The following is a 15,935-nucleotide window of genomic DNA, read 5'->3' on the forward strand; positions in this document are numbered from 1 at the left end:
ACTTCTTAGGTACAGGAGATACAGCAGATACAGAACACATTATTTTTACTATTGCAAAACAAAATCAACTTTTAAAATAAAGGATTGTTTTTGAGGGGGTGCTGGGGATTGGAATCAGGGCCTCACACATGTTAGGCAAGCACTTGATCACTGAGCAAGGGCCAGGGAAACCAGAAGGACTTTTTTTTTTTTTTTCTTTGAGCTAGCAGGTTTTATTTTATTCTTGCTGGTTACATACCTTCATTATTAGTTGTCCTTTCTTTTATCTTAGACACCCAGCATAGCCACTTTTTTTTTTTAAGGAAATCATTTGGATTAATAATGACTACATCCTTTAATATTACTCCCCTGCAATCAAGTTTTAAGGGTAGAAGATTATTTGAACCATCATCAACACTTCTTAGCAATACAAGTTATAACTGTGTGTTCTCTAAGATGCATTTGAGGAAGTAGCCATTGAAGTCACTGAAATCTACCATTGTTCTTCAACCAACATTGGAGCTAAGGTTGAACACATACTCTTCTCAATAACTGGGTTTTATTAAGGAAAATATGATGAAACATAATACAGCATTTTTTTTTAAAAGATGAACCCAGTTAAGAACAAAAAAACAGACTTACCCACATGCAATGTCTTCCGCTTACTGTCCAAGGTTGGAACGGACTAAGAGGTGGCCATGGAGAAAGAATGACCCAAGAGGTGTGCAGAATGACAAGAGTGTCTCCACAAACACATTACTCTTTTAAATTTTGCCCTGATTCTAGGGAAATTTACTATGGTGGAAGGAGTGTTTGTTTGTTTGTTTGTTTGTTTGTTTTAATATCCCAGAACAAGTTTAGAAGTTAAGCTGGAGAGAGACATAGCACAGATTCCTCCAGTGGTTACTTAGGATAGCACCTGTCACTCCAGGGCTGCCTAGGGTGGCCACGCTTGAACATTTCTGATGCTTGTCATTAGAAATCTCCTGGATTTACCTAAGTATTCTCTCCTTATCCCTTGGCACTAACTGTAGACTAATGACATGCATAGTTGACACAAAACCCCACAAAATATTATGCTTTAGTAACTCCCTAGTTAAAATTTTATTTCATTTTCTTTTCTGGGGCCAAGGTACAGTTTTACCATTTGATTGTGAAAAGTCTGAATTTTACCAAAACCCAGGAGCAAGCCTGAACACAATAAGCCCATGGCTTGTGGAAGATTTGTAAACATCAAATTTTCAGAAAGCTGAGACAGAGAATGATTCTTAGAATGACATAAAAGTAAATAACATCTGGGTTTGGTGACACACGCCTGTAATCCCAGCAACTCTGGAGGCTGAGACAGGAGGATCATGAGTTCAAAACCAGCCTCAGCAAAACCGAGGCACTAAGCAACTCAGAGAGACCCTGTATCTAAAAAAATACAAAATAGGGCTGGAGATATGGCTCAGTGGTCAAGTGCCCTACTCACCCCCCAAAATAAAATAAAATAAAATAAAATAAAAAAGGGCTGGGGAGTGTTGGGGTTGTGGCTCAGTGGTAGAGCACTTGCCTAGTCTGTGTGAGGTTCGAATCTCAGCAACACATATGAAAAAATGAATAAATGAATAAAATAAAGGTCCATCAACATATAGAATTTTTTTTAAAAAAGGGGCTGGGGATATGGCTCAATAGTAGAGCACCCATGGGTTCAATCCTCAGTATTCCAATATTGAAAAAAAAAAAGAAGGGAAAAGAGAGGAGAAAAATCAAATAACAAATAATTTCCCTGGAGACATCCTGAAGTATGAAAGTACTGTTTTTTAAAAAATTCTTCTTTAAGACACATATACTTATGATAAAGTTTCAAATATACTTAAAGATCAAAGCTTGGCTGCATTAAAAGCAACAAAAAACCTAAAAGAGAAAGTTCTTGGCATTTGGCATTTTTCTTTCACTTAACTATTTAAAAATTGGCATTTGGCATTTTTCTTTCACTTAACTACTTTTTTTTCTTAATCACTAAACATGATTTAAAAAAAGAAAAAATGGAAACCCCTCTGAAAACAGAGTTCCTTCCCTCAGTGAATTCTATCCATCATCTCACATGTTCCCATGACTCTGGGGGAGAAGATAGACCCTTGTCCACCACTGTCTCCCCACCACACAGATGTACGGTATACACATACACACTTCCATGTACATGTTGTGTACATCTATGTGTACACTTATGTCTAGATACATCAGATGGCCTGAGGAAGCACAGGAACTTAGGATAAGTATGGTTTACTGAAAAGGCAGAAGGAAGGAGAGAGAGTAAGTCAATGACAGTTCTTCCAACAGAACAAATGACCCATCAGGATTCCTCTCTGACTGAAGGAAATTGAAACTAGGTGACAACACAACCCAGCTGTGTCCACCTCTTTCTTTGGCGTTTATTATTCACATTGGGTATTTCTAAAAGATCCATGGGTTATTCTGAACTGTCCTTTGTCATGTAAAATAGATGATTTCATCATTTCAGCAAACATCATACACCCCATTCATCCAGGACAAATTTTGGCCCTTTAAGCTCACACAGAGTTAACAGGACACTATACACAGGCACAGTTGGGGGGAAAAGTAACATTTCACTTTCATCAAGCAAGCTGTCATGTGCTGTTATATTTACCTTCTACTTTGAAGATAGTAAAGTGCGGTCGGCAATGGAAAGAACCCAACGCGTTACCTGCGCAGTTCATCCACAGACCCTGGTAAACCCAAGTGGCTGTTATCACCGAAGATGCGCGGGTGGTGACTTTCCACTCATTGGACGCAGTGGCAGCAACCAGAGCTCCAAACCCTCCGACGCCAAACACCAGAGCCGAGATCTGTGCCCTGGACATGTCGCTCAGCCTTCTGCAGTGTCACTGTCCAGACCCAGCTCTTTGGTGGTCTAGGCATGCAGCCGACACATAACACTTAGACAAATGTTGCAGCCAGCTGATGCGGGTAGGTGACAGTATCTCATGCTCAGATGGCCTGGGGAAGTACTGGCATTTAGGACAATAATCGGTAACTTACCAATATCATTTTAGAGACAGCCTAAAATCATCTGATTTCCTACACAGATATTTACCCAAAATTAGTAGGTAAATTTTAAAGGGTTTGGTTTTTGCAGATTTTTTTTTACCTAGTTCCAAGGTTAATGCTTAATTTTCTGTTAGCCTGAAGATTAACGAACCATGCAACTACCAGATATTACAAAGTACAGATTATACAGTAACACTTGAAGCTTATTTGACCAATTGCTTTAATTTTGCATGTTTTCTGAACTTTACATAAATGAAACTATATTTTAGGTATTCTGGAACCCATTTTTATATAGAATAGTATGTTTGTGAGATTTATATGTCCATGAATGTAGCTATCATTAACTACTGAGCTGAATATAGTATTTCTTTTTCTTTTTTTTTTTTTAATATTGCCGTTTTGACGAGCAGATTGGCTCTTTTTTTTTTTAAGAGAGAGAGAGAGAATTTTAAGATTTATTTTTTTAGTTATCGGTGGACACAACATCTTTGTTTGTATGTGGTACTGAGGATCGAACCCTGGCCGCACGCATGCCAGGCCAGCACGCTACCGCTTGAGCCACATCCCCAGCCCCTGAATATAGTATTTCACTGAATGCATAGATGACTATTTATCCATTTTTCTGGAGATGGACATTTGTGGTGTTCTCTTTTCTCCCACAACAATAATTGGAGGAGTTATAAACATTATTGCTCATTTTTCCTTGTGCACATAAGCAAGAGTTTCTCTGGCATGTATCCTAAAAGCAGAATTGCCAGAGTGTAGGAAACCCCCATCTTTAACTGTACAATGCTAAACGGCTTCCCTACGTGGTTACAGCACTTCACAGCCCCTCGAGCAGTGGGCGCATCCTCATTGTCCACTTCATAAGGTAGGAGAGAAAAGAAGAGCTAGGTAGAAAGGAGACCGATGGGGGCAGGAAAGATGGCGGAATGAGATGGACATCTTTACTCCAGGTACATGAACGACTGCACACCTGGTGCGACTCTACATCGTGTAAAACCAGAGAAATGAAAAGTTGTGCTCCATTGTGTACAGTGAATTGAAATGCATTCTGCTGTCATATATATATATATAAGTAGAACAAATTAATTAATTAATTTTTAAAAAGACATGGGGAATAGTCCTTTCATCTGAAAGCCTTGTGCTGAAGTTCCTCATACCTCACTCCCCACGCCTGCTCTCTCTCCCAGGCCTGTCTCTCCCAGATTTCTGAGGAATCCACAGTTCTTCACTCACAACCTCAAGGTTTCCAGAAATTCACCTACTTATGAAAATTTCCCTGTATGCTGTTAGTTAGCCCTCTTGTACATGCATTTTTAGAAAAGATTGAGCAAGAGGACATATCAAACCTATAATAAGGGTTCTTTTCCAACATTACCTATTGATCAGATATTGGAGATGTCAACCAAAGGATCCTGAAAATTGCCAGACCACCGTGAACCATCTTGAAACCACAGGACTGCTGCCATCCCCACATGCCCTCTCATACCCAACCCTCACCTAGTCTCCTTTAAAAAAAGTGCCCTGAGCCCCTGGGCATCTCTCACTCTAGAGATGGCCAGCACTCTCCCTTGAGATTCCCTGCTTTTCTAATTAAATCCCTGCCTTAAAATCTAGCACATCTATAATTCTTTTTTCTTAGATGTTTTCTGAGGACACTGTTGTCCTTAGGTGAGGCCCCCGACTCTGGGATCTTCTCAGACCCCTCCATAATAGCACTTGGTATTGTGAGGCTGACAGAATTTATTTTTCTTTTGGCCCGTCTGATGGGTATAAAGGTGACTCATTTGTATTTGTGATTACTAATGAGGTTAAGCATCTTTTTGTGTATTTATTGGCTGATTGTTTCTGTATGCAATGACACTTGCAAGTTTTGCTCCTTTATCTGTTGAGTGCTTGACTTTTTATTATTTAGAGTTCAACATGTATGTGGTGTAGTAATCTTCTGTAGATTATGTTGGAGATACCTTTCCCTGATTGGTGGTTTATCTTTATGTAGCCATTTGATAAAGTCTTCATTTAAAAATAGTCAAATTTGTCAAGATTTTATTAAATTTTTTGTGCTTTTGAGATTTTTTTACTTGTTCTAATTAGTTATACATGACAGTAGAATGCATTTTGACACATGTACAGAAATGGAGCACAACTTCTCATTCCTCTGGCTGTACATGGTGCAGAGTTACTCCAGTAGCTGAATCATACATGATGTAGGGTAATGATGTCTGTCTGGTTCTACCATCCTTCCCACCCCCACAGCCCCACCCTTCTCCTCACTTCTCCCTACACAAACCAAAGTTCCTTTATTCTTCCCTATCCCCCAACCCCCCACTATGGATCAGCATTCCCTTATCAGAGAAAACATTCGACTTTTGGTTTGGGGGGACTGGCTTATTTCACTTAGTATGATATTCTCTAGTTCCATTCATTTACCTGCAAATGCCATAATTTTATTTTTCTTGATTAGGAAACCCTCCCTGGATGTCGTGCATGGTGGTCACACTGGTCATCCCAGCAACTTCGGAGGCTGCAGAAGGAGAATAAGAAGTTTGAAAAAAAAGAAGAAGAAGAAGAAGAAGAAGTTTGAGGCTCTAAGCAACTTAGTGAGACCCTGTCTCAAATTAAAAAATAACAAGGGCTGGGGATGAGGCTCAGTGAGAGAGCACCCTTATAAACTCAATTCCTGGTACCAAAAAAAAGAAGGCTTGGGGGTTAGGGTGTAAGCCTAGCATAAATAAGCAAGGCCCTGGGTTATCCCCAACACCATAAAAGGGAAAAAAAGAAAGGAAGGAAAGAAATTCTTCCTTAAAGACAAGGACTTATTTCCTCTTTTACTTCTAAAAATGACAAGAGAGTTGAAAAAGTGCCATGACCAAATACACTACTCTGGCATGCTGGTCACTTCAGATTGAGGACACTTGGGGAGCAGTAAATGCAGGGATGGGGTCCTCTGAACTTCCCTTGTCTTCCTGAAGAGGGGTCCTCCAAAAGCAATGCGACTGTCATGGATCCCTCTCCAGGGATCTCAGCCACCAGGGAAAGCTCACCCTCTGTCACAGGAGATGTCTGACACCATGACACCACGCCAGACCAACCTTGTCACAGGCTATCCCCTATTCTTCTGGACTCTGTCACAGGCTATCCCCTATTCTTCTGCGAGATCTTTCGTCTTTCTCCAAATTCATTCATTCTCCCCCAAGTTTCCTTCCCCTCCCCTCTATGAAGAAGGGATAAACCTTTCCAGGTCATGTTGGGTTTGGGGATATTCACTCTTCTTTCATGTGATGTTCACATAATGAATAAATTACAATTTTCTCCTTCTCTTGGCAGGGAGTGGGTCTCAGTGGCTTAATCACTGAGTCACATCCCCAACCTTTTTTATTTACTTATTTTTATCTGAGACAGGATCTCACTAAATTGCTTAGAACCTTGCTAAATTGCTAAGGCTGGCTTTGAACCTGCGATCCTCCTGCCTCAGCCTCCCTAGTGGTTGGGATTGTAGCTGTGCCCCACTGTGCCCGACTCTTTTTCTCCTCTTAACTTGCCTACAGTCAGTTTATTTTATATATTCAATTAACCCCCCAGAAGGTAGATGGAGTCTTCCATCCAGTACAGTTCCAAAGTTTTAGCTTTCACCTTTTAATCTAGAATTGATTTTTCTCCCTTGTGCTTTAAGATCTATTTCATTTTTCAATAGGAAAACAGAATTTTAAAATTCTCCTCGAGGAGTCCCTCATCTCCCTATGACATGCAATGGTATCTCTGTCAGAGCAGCTATCCATATTTGCCCGGTCTCTTTGTGAATTCTCTATTCCATTCTGTCTACTTGCTTGTTCCCAGGCAATTACAACTCTTTCTAAATTACTCTTATGTTATAAATATGTGTTGAGATCTTGTTGGTGAGTGTCTCACCTTGCTCTTCTTTTCCCAGTGCCTGGGATTTTCTCCCTCATCTCTAATTCTTATATATTTTAGAAGCAATTTATCAAGAGAGACACCTATGCATACACACCAGGATGTTTGTTCATGCTTCATTTTCCATATTCACTCTATTGATTAGTTTGAAGAAAATGGACAATTTTATGAAAATGAGTGTTCCTGATCATGTCTCTTCATTTATTTAACCCATCTTTAATGTTTTCTAGTAAAATTGTATATTTTATTTTAATTTTTTTTTAAAGAGAGAGAGAAAGAGAGAGAATTTTTATTTATTTATTTATTTATTTATTTATTTATAGTTTTAGGCGGACACAACATCTTTGTTTGTATGTGGTGCTGAGGATTGAACCCTGGCCGCACACATGCCAGGCGAGCACGCTACTGCTTGAGCCACATCCCCAGCCCAAAATTGTATATTTTAATCCCAAAAGTCTTGTTACTTTTTTGGTTAGATTTATTCAAAGACTCATTCTAACAATGATTTTGTACTTCTAATCTGTTCCCCCATTTTCTTGTGTGTATATATGTAGTTTTTATTCTTTCTTTTTTTCTCCTTTTTAATTTTTTTTTTTTTTTTGAGACCAAATCTTGCTAAATTTCCCCGCTGGCTTCATACTTTCAATTCTCCTGCCTCGTCCTACTGAGTAGCAGGGATCACGGGCATGTGTCACTAGCCCAGCTTCTTGTATTTTTTAGATTGAGATTTTCTTTTTCCACATTCCAATTTTTTCACTCATTTAAATTGGAAGTTACATATGTATTTGCATTGTTTAATGATTCTCCTAAAATTTTTAAAGCATATTTAGCTTAATATATAAAATTTATCAATATCACCATTCTCCCGAGTGACACAAGGACCTTAAGATGTTTTAATATTAATAACACCTCATCTGGCCTATGTTAATACTTTAGTTCTATCTTACCTGATTTTAGGCCCCCCAAAATACATTTTTAGTTCTATAAATGATACTCCCACAATGTTATCATTGTATTATTATTATTATTATTATTATTAGAGTGGTACGGGGGATTAACCCAGGGCCTTGTGCATGTGAAGCAAGCACTCTACCAACTGAGCTATGTCCCCACCCCACTATTGTATACTGTCATTGTTAAACTGCCCCTTTTGTTCTTGCTATGCCATTTTGCATGGAGAGAGACAGAGCCCTTATTCTTCCTCAAGTCCATCCTGACAAGTGTCTTTAGGAAGGAAACATTGGTAGTTATCTCTCTTATTTTTTTTAAGATAATATCTTTATTCTGTGTTTATTTTGGTAGACAATTTTGCTGAGCATTGGCAAAGCTTCTGCCTTGGACCAAACTTTACTCAGCTCCCCCGTTGCCTCAAGTACACCTCAACCTCTGGGCTCCCATGTTTGTCCCTCTGTTATCCAATTTAAGCAAGTATCTAATCAGAATCCTCTGACCATCCTGAACATCAGATCATCTACAATATCTGTTTGAGCTCCTCATCCTCCATATCCCGGGGAATGTCTGATCCCCTGGACGGCCTTCAGTAAGAATCCAGGATGGGTCAGCCAGAATCTCCCTAACCCCAATGTCTCCTTTTAGTAATTTTCCATCTCCTGACTTCTGCCCTGCTCCTTGGCTCTAAGTCCCCATGCTATATTCAGATAGCCCCATCTCTTCCCTGTTGCAAAATCCCATCGAAGTGGCTCATACCTATTGCAACAGTCCCCCCAAACATATACACCATCACTTGAATAAAGTCCGCCAAATCATTCAGTGCCATCGGGTATTTTTTTTCGTTAACAGGATGCAATTGTTTTGAATCAGTATGTTGAAGCTCTAAGTTCATTTTCTTCTGGCTTACATTTTTGTTGTTAAGAAGTCAATCGTAAGATTTGCCATTTTCTCTGTAGATTATTCTGTGTTTTCTCTTTGGCTGGTGATAATATTCTCTTTGTCTTTTGTTTTGGAAGTTTTGCTTTTTAAATTCTCATCATTTTTATTGGAGACTGCTGCACTTCCTGGCCTAGTCTCCTCAAAGCTAGTTATTGCTAGCAAAGATGAACAATTAGCAAATTTCTTTCTTTTTCAGAATTGTTTTGGGCTGCAGGTAGATCTCAGTGGTGGAATACTTGTCTAGCATATATGAGGTTCTGGGTTCAGTCCCCAGCATCAATCAATAAATTCATTCATTAATTTAAAAAGATAAAATAAAATTTTATTTTGTTTTTGATTATGCCAAATATTTACGGGGTACAATGTGATATTTTGATGCATGTATACAATAGGTAATGATCAAACCAGAGTAATTAGAAAATCTATCACCTTACACATTTGTAAAATCCTCTCATCTAGCTATTTTGAAATGCACGTTACTGTTAAACAGCCATCTGCTGTGTAACAGAACACCCAAACTTATTTCTCCTATCCAACTATAACATTGGCCAATCTCCACCTGAAACCCCCTCCTCCCTACACCCTCACTCTCTGGCAAGCACTGTTCTGTCTCAATCTCGATGAGACCAACTTTTAAAGATTCCACATGAGCGGGATCATGCTGTATTTTTCTTTCTCCACCTGGCTTATTTCACTTAATATAACATCCTTCAGGTTTGACCATGTTGTTGTGAATAACAGAATTTGATCCTTTTTTTGGCTGAATAGTATTCCATTTTATATATGTACCACATTATCTATTTGTCTGTTGATGGGCACTTCGTTTGATTCCATATTTTGGCTATTATGAATAGTGCTGTAACAAACACAGAAGCACAGATGTATCTTTGACATACTGATTCCAATTCCTTTTAACATATACACAGAAGTGGGATTGATGGATCATATAGTAGTTCTAGTTTAATTTTTTAACGTATGGAACCTCCACAGTGTTGCTATAAGGGCTATCTGAATTTACTTTCCTACTAGCTCACTTCAATTTTCTAAGTGTAGATTCCTTTTTATCTTTTTTTGGAAGTCAATGCACTTTTTGCAATTTGATGATTCATATCTTTCATCAATTCTGAAAAAAAAATTATTAGCCCCTATCCTTTATCTCGTTCTGTAATTCTGATAAGATTTTCCAGTCTGTCCTATATCTCAGCCTCTCTGTATTATTTTCCATCTCTCTGTGCAGCACACAGCATTCTGGAAAGCTTTTCAGAGACACGTTCTAATTTATCTTATCTTCAGCTTGGTATAATCTGCCGGTAACCCTTCCAGAGTTTTTAATGTCTATTACTGTCCTTTCAAAAAAAAATGTAGAGGTTCCATTTTATTAATTTTCTTTCTACCTATTTCTTTTTTTCTAATCTCATTCATTAGTCACAATCCAAATGTCCCATTTTTTAAGTTTAAATATTCATTTTCTGTTTTGGCATAATTCTCACACCCAGAGTTTCCTCAGGTTGGATTCATTACTTCTTCCCTTCTTACTCTCTCATTCCTGGTGGCTTGTGATTTGGGAGTGTAAGCTCATGCTCTCTCCAACTTTATTTGTGGAAATGTTTTGAGGCTCGAATTAGAGATTTGTCCGCTCTGGACAGAATTCACATTTGCATTTGCTTTACCAACCAGGACTACTTTAAATCCTCAGCTTTTTCTACTAGTGTGAGTTCTGGTCCTAAGCCAGAGGGTCAGCCATGTCTAAGATTCTCAAATGACTTCCTTTCTCCTCTCTTCTCAGGTCAAGATCAAAACATTTCCTTGCTATAAATCGGGAGATGAAGAGGCCCTTTAACTTTTCTCACTGCAATCATGATTGAGGGAGAGAACCCCTTCCCACAGTGTCCTCTGATCCAGCCTGCAGCCTTGCCTGGCAGTGTCTTGGTAGCCAGGGATCCCCAGTCCCCAGTTCTGGGTGATCAGGACTCCCCAGGGAGCTGTTGTACCTTTCCACATTTGTGCCTTCTCTTACCAGCTCTGGTGATTTTCAGCCTCTGAAAATATTTTTTTCAAATATCTAACAACTTTATGTGTTTTGTTCCAGGAGGGTCGTGCAGGGTCCAAAATCCTGTGCCAAAAAAAGGAAGTGGATAAATGTTGGAGAGGAATAAACTAGTTTTTTAAAAAATCTCTCTAAAAATCAAATGATTAATCAGAAAGTAAAAATAATTGAATTTATCTCAAGGAGAATCCTGAAATTTATATTTCTACAAATTTTGGTACACTACCCAATCTCTATTCAGATATATATTTCATTTAGAAGGTAGAGGAATGTTTTTAGAGGAAAGAGTTCTTGCTTTAAAAGGGAAAAAAAAAATGAATTCCCAGAAAAGATATTCCTGATTCTACAGATAAGTTGAAAAAAAAAGAAAAAAAATACATCTTTTCTTATATAATTCAAACATGAGTTTTAACTAAATTTCCTAAAACTCAGAAATATTAACATCTATCTCATTTGCCAATACTTTGACTCCAGGGTTCAGTCAGAATGTTTAAATAAAAAAATCTTGGGCTGGGGACATAGCTTAGTTGGTAGAGTGCTTGCCTCGAATGCACAAGACCCCAGGTTCAATACCCAGCACCAGGAAAAAAAAATCCTTTTATATACCTAAAAACTAGCAATAAAAACTAAAGAGTTCTGTTTACAAGTAGTTATTAGTTTCTTACTTAGCCAACCAGACAAGTATTTGTATGCTTTGATATTTTCAAATAAATACATATTGAAAAACCTCCTTTCTTGGATGAAGACTCAGAGCATCTGAATCTGAGAGACAGTGAAGAAATACCACATGGGTAAATCTGCAAAAGTTCGGGCTACATGGCTGCTTTCCCTGTTCACCTTCCCCCTGGGATGGGCAAGGTGCAAGTTTCTCTGGAAGCATTCAGCCAAACTTTGCCCACCATCCACTGTCAAAATTATTGAGAGATATCAAATCTTAAATGTGCTTTGAAGTTTTATCAAGTTTCCTGGAATTCAAAAGCTCACTGAGGGGCAGTGGGGTTAGTCAATTGTGATTCGCCGTAGGAAAAATGAAAGCAGAAAGAAACATCAGAAAAGCCCATTGAAGTCACAGGACACGAACTCTAGGGATGGCAGTGGGTGTTGTGAAGAGGCTGTAATTGAATTACAAAACTTTCCTTGAAATGAAAGGAAATCTGTGAACTCTTCTGGGTTAATAGATTTTTTTTAATATTTATTTTTTAGTTGTAGTTGGACACAATACCTTTATTTTATTTATTTTTATGTGGTGCTGAGGATCGAACCCAGGCCCTCGTACGTGCTAGGCAAGCACTCTACTGCTGAGCCCCAGCCCCAGCCCTTATCACAACAAAGAAATGATAAATATCTGAGATGACAGATACAGCAATTACCCTCACTGGATCATTACACATTGTGTGCATGTGTTCAAATGTCACGCTGTACCTCATAAATATGTACAATTACATAATGTCAATTAAAACATTTGTTATGTCTGAAAACCTCCCTTCTTAGCCAGTGTGGGAATGACAATAACAATGTACCAGGAGCAGAGAAGATGCTAAATAAACATCTATTATTATATCAGTAAAGTGAGGATACTGGTAATAGGGGGACCATTTTAGGGTATCCGGACTGCCCAAGTTTTAGCGGTGAGCACCTGTGTTCTAGCAATCCCCTCAGCCCCCCGCAAACACGTGCTCCTAGTTTTTCAGTTCTTGTTGGAGGAAACTGACATATTCGCTATTTTTCACAAGCATACATAAGTCCTCCTGTCACAGCTTTCTGTTTCCACCCGTCTTCCCCTCACACGGCCACCTGCCTGCAATCAGAAGTTCCTCCTGGATCTGGGAAGCCAGTTAGCACCTTAGCTAGGAAGAGGGCAGGGCAAGGTGTGATTTGGCCTTCATGTTCTCTGCAATGCTCAACAGGCACCAGAAGAGGGCGCTCCAAATCACCGGGCTCAGCCTCTGTATGCAGAAACTCCCTTCCCTGATCCATGTGGGTTTTCTGTCACCCACCGAGTTTCAGTGCATTGCTCTTCCAAATTAAGATGTGGCCCTCCCTCCCTGTCTCTCCTCTTTCCATCTTTCTTTTTTCTTCATTTCTGATTTTGGGAGTAGACGTTGCACTCACACCTCGGCTCATGGTGCTCCATCCCCTTTGTGCTATAGGAGGTTGTTTCTAACTCGTTCTTTATCCCTATCCCCTATGCCCATTTTCCTTTCTTTCTTAAAAAACAACTGTGCCAGTGTGATCATCGTGCTTTCCTTTGTTGTGAATTCTTCGGGAAATGTGCATGTGTGCTTGGTGTGCAGGTCTTACTAACTTATAGAAGTGCTATTGTATAATAGATCTGATTCTGGTTCTTGCTTTCTCTTGGCTCTGTACTTACAAGACCCTTTTATGTTGCTCTCCTCGTTTTAGTGTTCTGTTTTAGTGTTCTGTGGTGCAATCCTTAGGACTGCTTCCAACTCCCCTCACTCCTCCAACATCGATCACTGCAGTGAACACAGGTGCCTGTTCTTTCATGGACTTGTGAGGATTCCCTTGAGTGACCTCCAGGGAAAGAATGACTGGGTCATAGGGCCTGCATTCCCTCTAGTTAACTTGCCATCGAGTCTCCCATCCACACTCTTGCCATGGGGCATGGGGGTTTCTACATATCCCTAGATCCCTACCAGTACTTAGCTTCCACATTTTTACCCATCTAATAGGTGTGAAGTGATATTGTTTTAATCTGCATTGCCAAAAACTTGAATTGGACATCTGTTTACAGCCTTTCAGTCTTTTAGTTTTTCTCTTCCAAATTTGTCCATTTTTTTTAAATTTGGATTCTTTTCAAGTATTACTTGTGGATCCTAGATAACCTGTACCTTGTGGGTTTTAGATTTTTCAAATATCCTCTTCCTAAATCAGCATTTGGTTATGGTGCCTTTTCATGAGACAGATGTATTTAATTTTGATGTGATCAAAATCCTTATTGTCTGTGTTTTTCAAGTTCTAGTTAAGAAGTCTTTCCTTTCTCTAGCATACCAAGATATCTCTCTTTCTCTCTCTCTCTCTCTCTCTCTCTCTCTCTCTCTCTCTGTGTGTGTGCGTGCGTTTTGGACACAATCCCTCATTCAGAATTCTTAAATCTTGTGATCTTCCTGGCACCATGTCCATTGACTGGAACAGATGGCATTCTGTAACTGGGCAACTGGAGACTTTAATAAAGGGACTTTATTAAGGGTGCAGAGCAGGTTTTCTCGACCTTGACACTATTGACCTTTCGGTTCAGATAATTCCCTAATGTAGGGAGCTGTCTCGTGTACTGTAGGGTATTCATCAGCACCCTGAAGTCAGCTCACTAGATGCCAGTGCACCCTGCTATCCACCCCCACCCCACGCCAGTCATGGCAACCACCAGGTGGCTCCAGATATTGCCAAACGGCTCCCAGTTAAGAACAGCTGTCGGGAGCCCAGCTGAGGCTTTGGTCTAGTTTCTGCTGCAGTCTATTACCCCCAAATGGGAGAGACGAGGGGAGGGAGTGGTTCTTGGAACCAGGTGACAGTAATAGAAAAGGCTGCCTGGGTCTTTCAGGGGGTCAGGGTCATCCTGAGAAGCCCCACAGGGAGGAGCTGCTCCTCCCTCCCCATCTTCCACCAGAGGGCAAAAGGTGCGGAGAATTGCACCCCGCGCCCACCCCCCACACCCCCACCCCCGCCCTGGGAGGGCAGAGCGCAAGATGCAGAAGAAAGAATAGTGGACCTAGAGGGGCAAACCCAAGACACCCAGCACAGCCCCCAAACCTACTTGTTGGCGAGAGCAACTGGAACTAAGGTGTGTTTCAGTTTTACTGCAGAAATACTGAGGTCTTTGATCCCAGTAAGCTGCCCTAGACCCATTTTACCATCCCCAAATCTGGGATTTTTGAATTCCCAAAGACATTTCATTCCACACATTTCAGATATGTGGTTGTGGAAATACACCTTTCACATTTAGGTCTTAAATCCATCTAGAGTATTTCCTGTGTAACATGAGGTAGGGTACACAGTTTTATGTTTCTATATATATAATGAATCAGTTTTCTCTACATCACCTAAAATCGATCCCCCTTCTCTCATTGATCCATTGTGAGAGACTCTCATCCTATAGTAAGTCCTCATGGATTCATCTTTCTAGTCTCTTCCACAGATCCATTTGTGTCTTCTTCTGCCAAATATCATACTTTAAAAAATCACGTTGGCTTCTTGATATGCCCTAATGTCTGCAAGGTAAATATTCTCTTTGCTCCAGTAGATAATCTTTATTGTTGGCAATAAAGATTGCCAACAATTGCCAACTGACAATTAAACTCAGGGGTGCTCTACCACTGAGCTGTATCACTCGCCCTTCCTAGAACATTTTATTTATTTATTTATTTATTTTATTTATTTATTTTTTGCAGTACTGGGGATTGAATCCAGGGCACCCTGCCACCAAGCTACAACTCCAGTCCCTTTTTTTTTTTTTTTTCTTTTTTGGTATCAGGAATTGAACCCAGGTGTGCTCAACCTCTGAGCCACATCCCTAGCCTGTTTAGTTTTTTGAGACAGGGTCTCACTAAGTTACTGAGGCCAGCTTTGAACTTGTGACCCTCCTCCTAAGCCTGCCTAGTAGCTGGGATTACTGGTTTATACCACTGCATCCAGCTGATTGAAAATTTGTTTTTGTCTTGTTTTGACATTTAGCGGTGAGGAATCGAATCCAGAGCCTCTTACACGCTAGCCCTAATGTAAATGTTTTTAGAGCCAGAAACCATCACAGACGGGAAACTAATAGTTTTCTTTTAAAAACTTATTTTCAACATAGCATCCTGGAGCATATTGGTTTCATTAAAGGGTGGCAACTAGCATATTATGAAAAATCCTTACACAAGATATGGATGCTAAAAACTCTAAATTTTTCAATCTTCAGGTGGATCACATTGATTTCAGTTTCAAAAGACAAAATTAAGTTATAGCAAACGAAATGCCATGCACATTTCTGGGAGTCATAAACGAATTATTCTAAATTAAAGGAGATGAAAGAGACATGAAAACTGAATGC

At 39.7% G+C, this 15,935-nt stretch overlaps 1 protein-coding gene across 4 annotated transcripts in view; it reads right to left on the reverse strand.

The window, feature by feature from the left end:
* The window catches only part of Cldn10 (claudin 10), a 103,153-nt gene extending 100,067 nt beyond the window's left edge, over nt 1-3,086 (reverse strand). Inside the window, exon 1 of one of the 4 annotated variants that reach the window (XM_015484154.2) lies at nt 2,690-3,086. In XM_015484154.2, the coding sequence (XP_015339640.1) occupies nt 2,690-2,846 (157 nt within the window). In that variant the 5' untranslated portion in view covers nt 2,847-3,086. Of the gene's footprint in view, nt 1-2,632 lie in introns of all 4 variants that reach the window. The other 3 variants (XM_015484153.2, XM_048800745.1, XM_015484152.2) reach the window with 3 other exon arrangements.
* Nucleotides 3,087-15,935: the final 12,849 nt, after the last annotated feature.

The sequence above is a fragment of the Marmota marmota genome, unplaced genomic scaffold, assembly GCF_001458135.2.
Source record: "Marmota marmota marmota unplaced genomic scaffold, marMar, whole genome shotgun sequence".
Classification (NCBI taxonomy): domain Eukaryota; kingdom Metazoa; phylum Chordata; class Mammalia; order Rodentia; family Sciuridae; genus Marmota; species Marmota marmota.